This window comes from Impatiens glandulifera, chromosome 3 (genome assembly GCF_907164915.1).
Source record: "Impatiens glandulifera chromosome 3, dImpGla2.1, whole genome shotgun sequence".
NCBI lineage: Eukaryota > Viridiplantae > Streptophyta > Magnoliopsida > Ericales > Balsaminaceae > Impatiens > Impatiens glandulifera.
The window spans coordinates 2,242,827-2,260,749 of record NC_061864.1 but is presented as its reverse complement, the minus strand read 5'-3'; the positions used below and the strand labels follow the sequence as shown (position 1 = coordinate 2,260,749).

Below are 17,923 nucleotides of genomic sequence, written 5' to 3'. Positions count from 1 at the left end.
ACAATAAAATGAAAGTAGTTTTAACTATTTTTGGTTTGTTTATTTTATAGAGAGGGGAGAAAGAGATCTGACGAACCCTAAACCTTTAGATTTGAAAAAGGAAAGAAGGAAGAGAGAGAAAGTATTGAGGCATGCACAAGAACAAGACGCAGTCATTTCTCACATATGCGAATATAAAATCATATTTATTTATTTATTTCTAATCAAGCACTGTCTTAATTAATTATTCCTACATGTTGTTATCATATTTTAATCCTAATAATCCAAAATTTTAATTATTCAAAACATAATGTAAAATATTGTGAGGCACTGATTGGGAAAAAGGTTCTAAAGATCCCTATTATTTTTTAAATGAGTATATTATATATTATTCTAAGAAGTCACTTTTCCCAACTTATTAGAGTATTTTTAAATTTAAAATGATGTCCGGTCTGTACCTCAATTTAAAATATTTTAATTAGAATTGGATTTTAATTTTTTAATTAAATATATTTCATATATATATATATATATATATATATATATATATATATATATATATATATATATATATATATATATATATATATATATATATATATATAATAAAGTCAAAGTTTTGATTGCAGTAACAAAGTGAGAGAGAGTTCAGCTGCGGATGGGCCCTTCCATTGTCGAACAAAACAAACACTTGACACTCCCAAGGGGCAGCCTCCTTTGACCAATAATATGTTATGTTCTAAACATGATTTTTTTTTTTATTTAGATTAAAATGATGTATCTATAAAACCAACCCAAAAAAAATATCAATGTCTAAGTTTAATTGTCAAATTAATGTATCTGAATTCAAGATTCAAATATTTACATACAAATACAAGTATTTTTAAATGGGTAAATATGTTCTTAACCTATGATAGTATCAAAATTTAAAACTAATGTTTTCATTCAAAAACTTATACAATATAATTAGAAAAAAAAAAATGTAGTAAATATGTTGTTACAATGATTTTGGGGTGTTTTGAAATAAAATATTGATTGATAGAAAGAAAAAAATGACTTAGGTAGATTATTAGGAGTAAATAATTATATTATTCAGCTCCTTATTGAGTTGGATTTATCTTTTTAAATTGATTAAAATATTTTAAAGTTAAAATATAATATTCTTATTTTTTTAAATGATACATTAAAATTTATATAACCGAGAGTCGCTTAAACCCATTATAAAAATAATATTACAAAAACTATTTAAAAATCGTACAACACAAAAATGTTCATCAATGGACAAAGAAATAATAAACAAAACAAAAAAAACTTTTAACAAATACCAAGATTCTAGAAAAAATAAATAAGTTTCGTTGACTGTCATAATAATAAAATTACTTATTAAACGACGACAATGTTCGCGCTAACGTCCTTTAATATAAGTGAGATTTTGAGCTAAAAAATATTAGGTTTTTATGGTGAAAGATAAAAATATTCTTTATTTTTTTAAAATAAATTAATTCTATATGATTAAATAAAAGACATAAAGATAATTTTAATATTTAAATATATAAAATAAATAATTAAATAATTGAAATGATAAATAAAATAATAATTGAGTTTTAAATAAAATACTTGAAAAAGAGCCCAAAAAATTTATTACTCAGATAAATTATGTAAAATATTATTTATTATTGATTTAGTTTGAACCAAATGTGTGTATCCTGAAATTGACTCTTACCAGTGACTTTGGGGCCAAAGCTTTGAAAGTACTACACAGTACAGTGTAATAATTAATGAATGAAAAAAATAAAAAAAAAATAATTTGATTAGTAAAAGTAAAGTTAACAATTTTTTGGTTGTATATGAGCATATATATATATATATATCTTCAAAATATATTTTATATTTTGTTGGAATGGAGAGAACTATTTATTTTAATCATTATATCATTATAAAAACAAATTAATTACATTTCAAAACAACTCACAAACATATATAAGAAAAGAATAAAAAATTGAAATAGAAGAGAAGAGAAGAGGTGGGGAATGCTGAGCCATCCTATCTGTTGACAAATTTGTCCATAGGAGATTTGTTAAAGTGGGGAGCCAAATTAAATTACGAGATGACTGACTTTTTATTTACCTAACCTTTAAATAATTTTGTTTATTTATTAATATATACAGCTACTTTTATTTGCTTGCAGCTTATAATTTAAATAGTTAATGTTTATTGTTTATTTATTTTAACGAAAAGTATAATATTGCAATCAAGATTTATAAAAAGAATCATATTAATTATATAATCCATGCCCGTGAATTATAGCAGATATTAATTGGGGCAAGGCCGAAATCCAACTAACTAGTTAGTAGGTACGTACTGCCATTCTTATCACTTTCCCTAAATTCACTTGTACTTGCACCTTGTTTGATCTCGTGTTTCAAGATTTCTGTTTGTTTATCAAAAATTGTTATGTTTTTTAAAACAAATTTTTTTTTTTGGGTATTATTTAAATTTAATAGAAGTAGAGTAAGTTATTTTAATTGATGAATTACTTATTATAATTGTTTAAATGAATATAACTATTTTTATAATAACTTCAAAATAACTAAATATCATATATAAAATAAAATGAGTTTTTTAGATTTTGTTTGATGTTGTTGAGTTATTTATGATTTTTTATTTGATTTTATTAAAAATTAAGTTACTTAAGTATATTAAATTATTAATAATATTTTAATTAATAAAATAATTAACATCTTACTGTAACCTATTCCGTAGAGTTTATTTGAATACCTGTAAAAAGTGAAAAATGATTAATGATGATAATTTTAAAAAACTTTGTTTTTTTAATACTTGAGGGTATTTTAATATATAAATAAAATATGTTTTAATTAATATTTTGATAATAATTTAATTAATTTGAATAATTTTATGAATGAAATGAGATGTTTAATTTTTTTTAATCATTTAAATAACCCACAACCAAACCTAGCCTAAGTTTTAATATTATAAATATATATATAAAAAATAGCTCCTAAGTTTCATTTGTCACACCAATTTGCATTTGCAACAATATTTAATATTTTAAATTGATGGGACAAGGTTTTAAAAAAATATATATTTGAAAATTAATAATGGGTGATTATTTTAAGAATACAAACTTAGGGTTTTAGTTATTTAAATAACTTAAACCATTCAAATATCATTTTACTTTTTTCTCATCAATCAAATTACTCAATTAATTATCCAAAATACTAAAATACTCTTTATTTTAAATTTTTTTTATTATATATTAATACTCTTCTATTTATTTTATTAAAATATTATTACATTCTAAAATATCATCAATTATTATTTATTTTCTCCATTTAGGTCATTAAAAATATTAAATATAAAATATATAATGATAAAATAAAAATAAAAAATATTTTAATATTTTAATTAATTAATTAATTGAGTAATATGACGAAAAAGATGAGAGTGAAATAATATTTATTGATTTTTTTTTAAAATTTAATCATATGTTATTTTATTCATAATTATTCATCCTATGACTAAATTTATTAATTAAAATAAAATAAATCTTTTATTATTATATACTATTATTTAAATAATTTTATAAAAACAACTAACACTCTTGAAATCATCGTTAGAACAATAACACTCTTAATCAATTTTTGTATGATGTTATATCATGTTATATATATATATATTTAAATATTAAATTGATTAATATGAAATATAATTTTAATATTCAATTTAGTTTCAAACAATTCCTATTATTATATTTATCAAAATAAAGTTTTGAATTTATAATTCAAATTTTATTCAAAATAATATTTTAATCAAACGAGGTTGGATCTCATATTGTTTTAGGTTATTCTCAACTAATCACTATCTTAATTTTTTTTTATAATTTATTAAAACATAAAATACTAAAAATATTTTTAGTTATTTTATCTAAATATATATTTATTTATTTTTGTACAAATCACTTTTTTTTCTCCAATTAAATTACATTTAAATAACCCTACATCTCATAACAATTTTTAAATTAACCCTTAATTTATCTATAATTATTTGAATGTCATTTTTAAATTGCATGGTAATTAGTTATATATAAAAAAATGATAGTGAAAGAATTTGGAGGGGAGAATTAGTTATCTGATTGACTGAAAATTTTTCTTTTTTTACAATATCCTCTCCTATCACTCCTTTATAAAAAATAAATTTATAAAAAGTGTTTATAAAAAAATTGGAGAGTAAATATAAGAAAATCTCAATATTCAAACTATTAATATCTATTTGAAAACAAATGTAATTAAAGTGGAGTGGATCTAACGAACAAATATATTAGTTAGAATTGTATGTTTCCTATTAAAATTAAAGAACCCTTTAAAAACAAAGTGACATTCACATCTACCTAAAAATAAATAACCGACCGACCGACATTAGTTAGCATTGTTAGGTTGCTATGAACTTGTTAATATAAACTTGTGCTACTTAGTAAATTAAATGATAATGTTATACAAAGAAGAGGACGAATGTGTACATGTCGGTCAAAAATAATCTAATTAACCTGTGGCATCATTAAATATATATAAAAAAGGTCGAACAAATATGTCTAAAAGTTGGTCATAGTATTATTATCTACAAGGAAGCAGGCAAAAGGCAATTTGTTAGGTAAAATAAAATAGGAATGATCAAGGAAAGTTGGTTGCCAAACAATGACTAAAATAGAAAAGGTCAAAACAAACATCACCGTATATGTGTTGGTCACGAGCTGTTTCGTCTTGGATTATTTGAAAACAATTAGTTCAAACAAAATTCACAGGAAAAAAAAATCAAATTATTTAGATCAAATTTTATATTTTAAACTTATTTATAAAACATATTTTAATTTATAATTTGAGAATTTGATAAATGAAAAGTGCTTAATGTGATAAAAATTAATATTTTAAAATAATTCAAATAACTTGGAAAAATATACATTTATTATCATTATTTTTAAAATACTTTCAATTTTGAGTTTAGTTATTTCAATCATAAAAGATGTTTTTTGTTTTTGTTTTTTTTTTTTTTAAAAAAAAAACAACTTAATATGTATAGATGAGTTGAGTGAAAAACATTATTAAATTTATAATATATATATATATATATATAAAGTATATTTTAAAATATTATTTAATTTAAATTAAATATTATAATAAAATATTTAAAGAAAAAATAAAAATAAACTATTAGTTGAAAAATCAATGAACGTTAAAGATAAAACTGTAACTTATTGCTAAATCTAGTATATGAAAATTATTGGCAATATAGAATCAATTTGACTGGTCTTTTGTTCAGATTTGAACTGTTTTTAACTCTTGGTAAAAAAAAACAATGATATGTAATTATTTTGACAAGGTATAAATTTTTAGCAAAAACATTTAAGTAATATTAATATATTACTATCAAATAATAATTAATAATTCTAAATATAAAATATTTTAATATTTTGATTAATAAATTAAATTTTATATTAGACAATAAAAATTAAATAATATTTATTAATTTAGATATTTAAATAATTTCAATTTATTTTTTTATATTTAAAAATATATATTATCAATGTATATTAATACTTTTTATTTTTTTATTAAATTTTTTTAAAATAAAATAAAATTTATTTAAATAAACTTCATAATTGTTTTTATTGTTCAGATTGTATGATGAGAGGTTAGTACTGGTGAAAGATAAATGATTAGATAGAAAAGACAAATAATAATGAATAATAAGAGAGAGAGAGGTGTGGGGGCAAATGGGCAGTGGACGGGCAGCGGGCAGCCCCACCATCACAAGTTGGCAGGGGTTGGTAATTGATTCAGATTTTTCACATCTTGTATACAAAATATTGTTTAATAAAAAAAAATAAGAAAAATAATTTAAGTTAAATTAATCAATTATTTTTTATTTAAATTTTATAAAAATATATTTTTTATTAATCAGTTTAAGTGATTTAATACAAACTTCCCTAATATAATAAATGATTATTGATTGGTGTTAATCATATTATAAATATTATAATTATTTAAAAAATAACCAAATAATTGATCTCTATTATTATCATATGAAATACTATGTTCAATTAATTTATAATGATTCAAAAGACTTTTCATCTTCTTCATTCCATGTTTGCAGTTTGACATTGGAGAAAAATATGTAAAAACTTCTCTTGTGAGATATGCATACTAAAGAAGGATTAAAATGTATTTGAAATTTTTAAGATTTTACCAAAATTTAATATTTTTTATTTCATTTTATCTAAATATCAAAATACTCACTTTTTATCTTTCTATCTCATCTATGGTATAATGATAATTAAATTTTGAAAAACTAGTTTAAAAAAAATAAAAAAAGTTTTAATCCCCACTGAAAACCTTTTAAATGAAATCTAAAGATAATGACTATGGAATGTCATTGACTCATTATATTATCTATATAAAAAAATCAAACAATATTTTATTCAAAATTTAGATAAAATAAAAAATATAAATAAAATAAACAAGCTCTAAATTAAAACGAAGATGATGACTATAAAAATTATATATAGCTTCCTATATCCAAACCCAATAAAATATTAAATAAGCTATTAATGGAGTGTTAGAATATCCCATTGATGTAAGCAATTAATTAGTAAGGAAATTGTAAAAGTTGTCTTCAATGAATGGGGATTATAAACACCTAGTATCAAATGAATATTTAGGAATTTTTTTCTATAAAAGATGAAAAGTCATAAAACTTAATATTTTGAATTGATAAACAACATAACATGCAAATGGTGCTTATCTTAACAATTTAGACATAAAAACTTATTCCAATACAACATTTTGCATAAAATATTGTGAATATCCTTGGATTGTTCTTTGATTGGGTAGTTAGTCTTATAAATTAATGATTCAATAATTAAATTTGCAGAATTTTTCTAAATATTTTTGCTGACATATATAATCATAAAAATAAAATAGAGAACAAATCAATTATTTATATTTACTTATATTCTAATTAATATTTTTTATTATTATAAATTATTTTATTATTTATTTAATAATTAATGAAATTTTAATTAAAATAAAAAAATTAATTATAATATAAACTGTAAATTATATTTATTTAATTTAAATATTGTTAATAATTGTAATAAAATAAACTTAAACTTAAAATAAAAATAATATATAAAATAAACTTAAGTAAGTATAGAAAATAATAATTAATAAAATTATTCGTTATAAAAATAAATAAATATTTTTTAATTAAAATATTAAATTATTTACAAAAATATGTTAAAAATATTATATAATAATAATATCAAAACTAAATAAAATATATTTAATATATTATATAATAATATGTTATATATAATATTAATAAAGAGTATAATAAAAAATTATTATATATAATATTAAAAAATAAATAATATAAGAATAATATGTACATAAATACTAGTTATTTATACTAAATATAATATATAAATTTATATAAATAAAAAATGTAAATATTAAAACCTAACAGTGTTATACCTTCTTTATCATTAAAAACACTTTTTATGGGTTAGTTTGGGTTATTTTAATAATACAAACAAAATTAAATATTATTTTACTCCCTATTTATTTATTAATTATAATACTAAAATATTATTTATTTTAAATTAGAATTTTTTTATTTTATTTATATATTAATATCTTTTTACTTTTAAGTCTTTTTACAAAAATTAATTATTATCTCTTTAAAATTATTAACAATCATCTTTTTTTTTTACTTCAAAATTATTAAAATAACTCAATTCCAACCAACTCTTAATATATTTTAAATTGAAAATTATTTTTCAGCATTTATACAATTTTTTTATTAATCATCTCATTCATTTTCATTGTATATTAATACAGTTTTTGAATTTTACTCAAATTTATTCATAATTTTAAAATAAATAAATTGTTTAAATAATCAATGATTTTTTTTTAATAATAACAATAATGAATTATTTGAAAATTTGGAATTTGTCAGTCGAATGCTTTCTTCAGAATAACTAATATCCACATCACCTTGATAATCCTACCTAATAACATTGACCATCAATCTAACAATATTAATGTTCGGACATAAACCATCTTATTAACCAAATTTAAATTAAGATTTAGTTCCGACCGGTGCAACTTTCTATGTATTCTTCAAAAGTAACGTTATTTATTTTATAAAAAATGGTGGCTGTAGATACTATAAAAATTAAAGTATTCACCTAAAAACCAAATTAAAAAGCGTTTGAGTGTTATTTGAAAATAATTTAAGTTAATGAAATTAAATTTTGATAACAAATATCTTTTATACTTTATAATATTCTTTTCATCAAATTATCAAAATATTATTTCGTAATTAAAATTTATAAATAATTAAGTATTTTAATTAATTCATTAAATAATTAATTTAATAGTTTAAAAAATAAGGAATGCAAAACAAAAAATTCAAAAAAAACATTCAAATAATATATATATATATATATATATTTATTTATATATATTTATAGCAGTTTATAAATGATAGGAATAATGAGAAAATGTACAAACCTAGGACTTTCTATTTTAGACATATTACATATAACATGTGCAATGACAATAAGTATATAATTAAACACTTCAATTTGTTAGCCACATCTGTAAATATTTTTTTTTTAATAAACTTATATGTGTTTTCTAGTACTTAATTAATTATAGATGTTGGTCTTGATTAATGTTGCTGTAACTTATTTTTTTTTATTAAAATAAAAAATCAATCAATGAGTTAATTAAGTTGCATGGTACGGAGTTTATGATGGCTTGATTGAATAGTATTGTTTAAAGCATGTACTAATTATATCATTCAATCACATAATTAAGCAATTAATTATATATAATTATGATATTGCAATTTATTAATGGAAAGTCATTACTTAAGCATTTTATAAACATGTACACTTATTTTAATCACCATCATTAAACAATTCATATTTACAAATTAAATTAATTAAGTCCAAGTGTGTTCTGGCTTGATGGGATTTTATATTTTAAAAATAAAATATTAAATAGTTTATTTGAGATTTGTTTAAAACAAAATATTAAAATTTTATTTGATAAATTAAATGATTTAAAAATTTATAACTAGATTAATAAATTAAGTAATTTTATTGTTTAATTATTTGAATAATTTTTGGTATTTGAATTTTGATTTTGTTTGATATACATATTTAATAAATTTAACTATAATCTTGTATTATTTAATGTGACTATTTAGAATATTAGAGAGTTATTAATTATTAATTTGAACGAATTTGTTAATATATATAATTATAATAAAAATTAAAACATTACTTCATTTAAAATTAATATTCTAATATAATATTTAAAAAAATCAAATTTTTATTTTTTCCCACTCAGCTCGAGTCCGAAAATCTTTGGGGGAGGAGAAGGGGCAATTTGTAGAGTTAATATTATTATAAGTCCTAATTAAGTATTATTAGTCAATATTGATATTATTGATTAAGGTGGGATGTTACTTTCGAGATGGGTCCCGCCAAAAGCTGATTATTTGAAAAGGTAATTAATACAAAGATTAAGAGCATAGATTCGGCTAAGTAAAGAAAATAAAAGAGAAAAATGACAAAAAGGTGTAATTAATATTGAAAAGAAAAAACAAGGGGCTAGGGTTAATGTGTTGGAGTGGATGATGATGATGATGGCTCATGGCTCATGTGGGTATTGATATTTGATAGTGACTCCCACTGCATCATAATGGGTGGGTGGGGAATTATATGCAATATATGCTTTTCAATTAATTTTATTTAATTAATTCTCTAATTTATTATTATTATTATTATTTAAGCATTCATCTTAAACCCTTTTTTTCATCATTATCCTCTTTTCTTCCATATTCTACTTAGACAATTTATATATTTAATTTATTTTCAAAGAGTATGAATTAAACAAGGAAATGTCAATCCAAACACTAAGGATTCCCAGGTTTGTGCTATTTTTTATTTTTTTTCTTTATATATATATATATATATATATTTTAAATATAATAATTTTGTATTATAAATTAATTATTAGTAAACTTGTTATATAAAATAAGAAAGCAAAGATACAATCTTCAATCAAAACATTGAAATAAAACGATGAAGATGATTATGAATGATTCGATACGTTATATATATATATATTACATTTTTTATACATACCGAACATACCATCCTCAATCAAAACATTGAAATAGAACAATAAAAAATGATTATCAATGAATCAGTACGGTATATATATTACACTTTTTTATACATACCGAACACCATATCGAAATCTTGGTACAATAAAAGTAAAATATCGATCATACCGAATATTGGTAGTATTCCGATACTTCGATATGATATTAATATTATACCGTAATGTCGAAAAAAATATGTTAGAAAAAAAAAACAATCCATTATAATTATTACATAAATTTTTAAAAAAATCAATACTATAATAAAACATTTATTTTAGGACTCCAACAATTTTTATTTATTTAATTCATATTAATTTCACATCTTGTAAAATAAAATATACAGGAATAGTATTAATTAATGATATTAGAGTTTAATTATTTTTTTATTTGATTCTTAAAAGTTAGGGATTTTTATAATTGAATTAACGGCAAATATTTTAAGAATGAATCAATTGATTTATAATGAGGAAAATATATATATATATATATATATATATATATATATATATATATATATATATATATATATATATATATATATATATATATATATATATATATATATTAAGAGTTAGCCTCAAATATATTTGAAAAAAATCTCTTAAGATTATTAATTCGTTGATCACCCATTTGATCTTAGTGAAGAGTTGAAGACGGTTATATGTGAATCTAATTTTTGAAATGAGAATTATGGTTTACTTATTTATAATTTAATTAGTCATGGTATATTTAATTATAAGTATTATATATATATATATTTTTTAATTTTAAATATTATTTTGGTATACATCAATGTATCAAAACTTTTAAAACCTTATGTTGATATGGACAGATAATTTCGTTATCGGAATTATACCATACCGTTTATTGTTCAGTATATAAAATAAAATAAAAAATAATTATGATATTATGCAGTACAAATGTTTTCAATATACTAAAAATTTCAATAATGTTTTTACCCATATTAACGATTGTGGGACTATGGTCAAACTATATCTTCTAAATTCATTTGTCACTTATTTACTTATTATATTTGATAAACTTTAGTATAAAATTTAATTCAACCAAAATATGTGAGAAATGTCAAAAGTTTGTATCAACCAAACTGTGAATTCGATTTCTATTACACCTTTTTTTTCCTCAACAGAACTGACAAAATGGTCATATTTTAAAAAAAAAAATTTACTTTTTTTTTTATCGTTTTGCCTCTCAGGAAATTTCGTAATTGAAAATCCTTGAAGGGTGGGATATGTTGTAACTTGTAAGCTTTGTATTTTTAATTTATAAAAAATAAGAAAATAGAAAATGGGTAAAAATAAATAAATCTCAATTTCATAATAGGTAAACTTTAAGAGAAGATATAATCATCAAATTTATTAAAAATAAGAAGATTTATGAGGTGAGGACCTACGAGAGTGGATATTTCATATTTTAAATAGCGGTCATATAGGCGGACTTTTATTTTATTATTATGTGACTGCTAGTTTTAGTTAATGGGCCTAATAAGCCCATTTTGCATAATATCAGAAGTTAAATCGCATGAATAAAGTGTGATCTGCTAAAAAAAATCAAAATTCAAAAAAATTAACTATATAATATAAAGTTTAATAATTAGTTTTTAAGTAATGAATATATTGTATACAATTTTATTATATATATTACATACTCAAAACTTTAATTTCATTTAATTAAATTTGTGACAATTGTTTTTTTGTCTTAACTTAGTTTGTAATGGTTCCATATTGTCCCACATTTACCTCATGATCTTCACAGGGCTCAAGTTTAATTAAAAAAAAATCTTAATTAAAAAAAACAAAAAATTATTACATATAAATCTATATTTCAAATATATATATATATATATTATAGTTACAAAATATATTTGGATATATGAACATATTTTAATTTTTACAGATATAAATTCCTTTTAATTATATAAAATCAAATCAATTATAAATTAATTATATAATTTTAAATGAATAAAATTTAAAATCTTAAATATTTAACTAATTTAATAGTTAATCTCAATTTAATTTACTAAATTGTAAAGATTCCATTACATTTATTTGGAAATGGGCTAAGTTTTGATTCATATGGCCTATTTGAACGATCAGCCCAAACAAATATATATCTCCTTCCAGAATTATTTTTAGTAGTAATTATCATATATAGTCATCTAACTGAGCTCCAACATAAAACAAATAAATAAATTGCACAATTTTATGAATTTATAGATAAATTCAATTGATTTTATATATAAAAAGAGTGAAATTAATATTTATAAATAAAAAAATGTAATTATTTGTTCAAATAAATGAATTCATCCAATTGATTTTGTAAATAAGATTTTTCTTTCTAGTATTATTTGTTTATTCGTAATATTATTCAATTATTTTATACTTAATTTATATATAAATAATAATAATTTATAACCAATACTCTTTTAAAAGTAATAATCTCAATTTTAACTAAATTAGTTGAAGTTCATGAGTTATAAATTCTCATGGAATTAACTTCTTTCTTCTTGCCTAAAAAATTATTTGAAACGTTAACTTATGGGATGTGATCATTATGATATATGACAAGTTTTTAATTGTTGTTTTAAACTATTTGTTTAATTCAGAATTTTCATTAAATACATGGCGTAAACTGTAAAATAAAATATTTCTTGTTCAAAATTTGTGATAAGTTATCAGATACATAAAAAAAATAAAGTAAAACTATTTAGTTTTTGTTTTATAATACTATACAAAAGTTGAGACACGGATTGAATGGGTGAGTAAGCAATTATTAATTAGTTTGATGAGTCATTAATGTTGAATTATAATAATGTTAATATTAGAGCTAGGGCGAGAATAACTATGTGATTAATTAAGGAGGGGTAAAAGACTATTTCTTCCATTCACTTGCAATATTATTGTCATTTTCCAAAGATGTTGAATAGAAAAAAAAATTATTTTCAATACACACCACACTATAATGCAACAATGATCATAGAGCCACCCACCAAATGATATTTGTATTTTTTTTGGGTCATCAAAAAAACTAAAATTATATTTAACTAACCAATTATGTTAATTTTTATTTCATTGTTAACATATTATATATCTCAAATATTTATAAAAAATAAAATTTTAAAAATAAAAGTTGCATAAATCTGTACAACTACCTAATTACATTCCATATTGAAATTTAGTACGTACACACCACCACATCACAAACTCGAATGAAAGAGTTTACTAAGTTAAAAGGTTAAAAATATTGATCTATATTCTAGAAAATTCATTAGGGTAGCTTTAATATAAAAAAATGACATTGAACATTGTAAGATGAAGTGGGACAATAAATACACAAATAATATATTTATTTAGAATCGAATGTTACGGAGGATGAAATATTGTATTAATGTCGATCTCACATCATTAATCAAAGACCCGAATAAAACTATTTTTTTCGGAGTCTCAACAAATAGAATAATTGGTTATGTTACTCAACAATTTTAATCTTCTAGTCTAGCGGCAACAAGAGATGAATATCCCCAGTCAGGCCTCTATGCGGTCTTGGGTTCGAGCCCGTCAGGCGGCAAATTTTGCGCTTGATTAAATGGTTAAGTGTTTTTTCTCAACAAAACGTTTTGTACACTTAACATAATATTTCACTAATTAATCTTGAACCAAAATTTAATATTTATTGCATTTAATAATAGAGTCAAACATTTATTTCATATAGCTAGAAAATAAAATACTTTTAACTATAACTCTTCCAACCTTGGATAAGTATAATACACATAAAATAAGCTAATTAAACATTTAATTAATTTGAATTATGTAAATGTTAGTATTAATTAACTTTTAAATTTAGTTTTAAATATTTTACTTAACCGGGCCAGGCTGGGCAGCATGCTCATTATCCAAAATATAATAGGTTCATATATGTCTATTAAATTGTGTGAGAGATTTTTCGTTTCCTTGCGATACAAACGAATATAAATAATAATATGTATTAAATATATTTTTATAATAAATTACGAATAATATATTAAAATAAAAAATAGAAAACTATCCTTTTACATTTTATTTACTTCGGTAAAATAATTTATATTCTCACATATCTCATCACATATTTTTTTTCAAATGATTCTCTTATCTCGTAACCTTACATTTTCACTTCGGTCAATCAAATACTTGATTCATATTTTTTTAACATTTAACATCATTAATTACTTCACTCTTTGATCAATCAAATATTTGATTCATATTTTTAACCACTTTCAATTGATACCGGCCTATTATCCGTGACAGATCACATCTCAATCACACTTGATTAAAGAGTTGTATTTATTTTGTTAGTTTGCAATTTTGAAACATGCGTATAACATTTTTAATTTTAGTTTACACCGTATTAAGTTTATGGGCGGGTCAACCCACAATCCGACTCAGATATCCATTTACTCTCACATATATATATCCAAATTAACCAGAGCTCTCGACCCGTTAATCCAGACACTTTGAAATTAAGCATCATTATATATATTTTTATATATATATATATATATATATATATATATATATATATATATATATATATATATATTCTTTTGTGTTTGTGCTTGTTGAATTGGTTTAATATACATCAATGTTCATTCAAATTAAGTTAATGGTTTGATTTATGATGTTGATGAACTAGTCTCATTGTTTGGATTAATTGATATTTTTGAAAGATATAATTTATTATTGGTTTGATGAAAACTAATAACTCAGGTTCATGAGTGATGGTAGTGCACATTAACTCATCTATTTAGGTAATGCATTTGAATTTCAAATGTGACCAAATTTAAAATTAAAAAAAAGAAAAAAAAGGGGGTGAAAGTACCTAAGCAAATGCATGACGGATAGAGGGCGATGAAGCCAATGTAAAGAAGAAAATGACTGTCTCCACCACATACATAGACTACTCAGTGACACTAGATTGGATTCCAATCTATCTATCTATCTATCTCTATCCATCTATCTCTTCTCACTAAATTCCAAATCATAATTAATTTCTATTTCAAACTAAACATTGTTAGTATCTCCGTGGGTTCTCTCTAGGGTTTAATATGTCCACATTTTCTCTCACAAGTCACACCCAACCAATATTATCCCATCACTTATTATTTAACCCACTTTTCCTTCTTCATTTCCCTATCTCGATCGATCGATTTCTCATATCCTATATACCTTTTATTGTCTATCTGAAAACTCATCAAAATAATAATATATAATTATTATTATACTCATGGCTGGTGATCTCGGCCTCATCTCCTTGACTCACCTTCAAAGATTAGTCCAATCCGACCACCACAACAATCTCCAACCGCCGGCGCCGCCGGCGACCGCTACATGGATGTTGAACCAACCCAATTTTCCTATGGATGATGTCATAGCCGACCACGATGATGAAGAAGACCCTAATTGGGAAGTCAAGGCCTTTGAAGAGGATACCAATCAAGCAATGGGGACCACTTGGCCGCCCCGATCTTACACTTGCTCTTTCTGTCGCCGTGAGTTCAGGTCAGCGCAAGCTCTCGGCGGCCACATGAACGTTCACCGCCGCGATAGGGCAAGGCTCCACCAGTCCCACCCATATCCTCCTCCTCCACCTCTTAATTCTCTCCCCACGGTCGCCTCCCCCACATCCCCTCTCATAATTCCGCCTCAAGATTTCATGACGAACGGCGGTCTCTGCCTTGTCTACTCATTGCCGCCAAACCCTAATAGCATCGGTACAGGCGCAATTCTCCCCGAAAAAGCATCTCATCAAACCTCGAGACTCTTCTCCGACACCTTGCCACACCCTCAAAACAACTCGATATCATGTATTAACTTTCCGGTGGTCGGTTATAATTATAACCCTAATCATAGTTCAAGCAGTACTCAAGGAGCAACTGAAGAGATTGATCTGGAGCTCAGGCTAGGACGTAACTGGCCATCTTCATGATCATGTTAATTAAATTGAATATGTAATCTTGTACTTTTTTGATGATATTATATGAAAAATGTTGTGTTCTTCTTCTCTTCTAGTTTACTAGTATAATTATTTTCAATTTGTGACATTAATTTACATGGTTTGATTTCTTGAATTGTGCATGTGTAGTAGTGTGTACATGTGATTGATCCTGCAAATGGCTAGTACTGGACATCAGTACATTACAGATGAGGAAAATAAATACTGAAAACTAGTTTTTTTTTTTTTTATTTTAAGATTGATGATACTCTCACTTTCATCCCTTGTCTTTAAGCTTGTTTGATCTCTGGATTTTAAAGATTTTTTTTAAAGAGTTTTTATTCTAAACAGCAATCATTTCATCCATCTAATCATTTTTTTTTAATTTAAACCCCAAAAAATAAAATATAAAGTGTTTTGGTATATATTAAAAAAAAAACTGTTTTTTTATTTTTATTTTTATCAATATATTTATTCTTGAAAAAAAAAACAAAAAAAAAACACTTTTATCAGATATTTTTCCAGAATTTCACTATTGAGAATTAGGGTTTTGATGAGCAATCAAGATAGATAGAGAGTGTGATAATTAGATAGCAGTGCAGTGTCATTTTCTCCCTCAGGCTTTTAAATTCTGGGGCATGCATATGTTTCCGTGGGGGTGATCTCTCTTTCTTCTCTTAATTTCTTGAAGAGAGAGTTGCCAAGGACAATAGTTATAACACATATGATATGGACAATGCTTTTAAGAAATCTCTAATTAAAAAAATATCTTGTCCCCTTATGAATGAGCTCTTTGATTATTGTCTGCACATAAAGGATTCGTTGTTTATAAGGTTTATCTTCCATTTATTTACCATGTAAGACACGGTTTAATTATTTCATTCAAAACTTATTTAAATATTTTACAGTACCCAGCCATTAATGTAACTTCTTGGGAACTCAGTGCCAGAGTCCTGATTTAAGTGGAAACAGATTGAACCTTATATATTTTTATTTATTTTGTAACATGAAATTAATTCCTGCTGTTTACAAATCATATGACATAATGTTGTCAATTCACACCCATGAGATTATATATAAGTCTGAAAACAAAATTCTTGATTAATAAAACATCAATATGATCATAGCCAGCCAGTAGAAAAAAAATGGGGATTTGCCAGGATGCTATCTAGAATTCTCTATGATACTTATGTTGATGTGTAAACACTAACAACTTATTTCCCTTGGGGTCTTGAGTCTTTGTGCCAAATGGCTGCATCAAGCTAGCTAGGCTACAACTTGTTGGTATCGTTATCAGATTCATTCATAGACTATTTGTTTTACAAAGAAAATTTGAGGAAAGAGATCAAAAGGAAAGAATGAAAGAGAAAATAATTTTTTGTTTTTTAAATTTGGTTATCGGGAGGCATAGAGTTGTGTTTACCCTAACTCATGGGCTTGCTGTGTCGCCCTGAGTTTGGGTTATCAACATTTGTTTAGAGTTTCGGATTGAAGTTATTTGAAAAATTTAGAGGGAGAAAAAAATATTAATAATTGATAATTTTGAGGAGATAATGATTATTAAAAGAGTATATATATATAATAAAAAATAATAATTTAAAATAGAATGTATTAGTATTTTGGTAAATGAATTAAATAATGGGTTGGATGAAAGGAAAATGAAATGATATTTGATTTTGTTTAGGTTATTAAAATTAGTCAAATT

The 17,923-nt window shown here is 22.8% G+C and overlaps 1 protein-coding gene across 1 annotated transcript; it reads left to right on the top strand.

Moving 5' to 3' along the window:
- Window positions 1–15,380: 15,380 nt before the first annotated feature.
- LOC124932891 (transcriptional regulator SUPERMAN) lies at window positions 15,381–16,275 on the top strand. Its single transcript, XM_047473602.1, has one exon. The coding sequence runs from the start codon at window positions 15,511–15,513 to the stop codon at window positions 16,210–16,212; it is 702 nt and encodes a 233-aa protein (XP_047329558.1). The 5' UTR covers window positions 15,381–15,510; the 3' UTR covers window positions 16,213–16,275.
- Window positions 16,276–17,923: the final 1,648 nt, after the last annotated feature.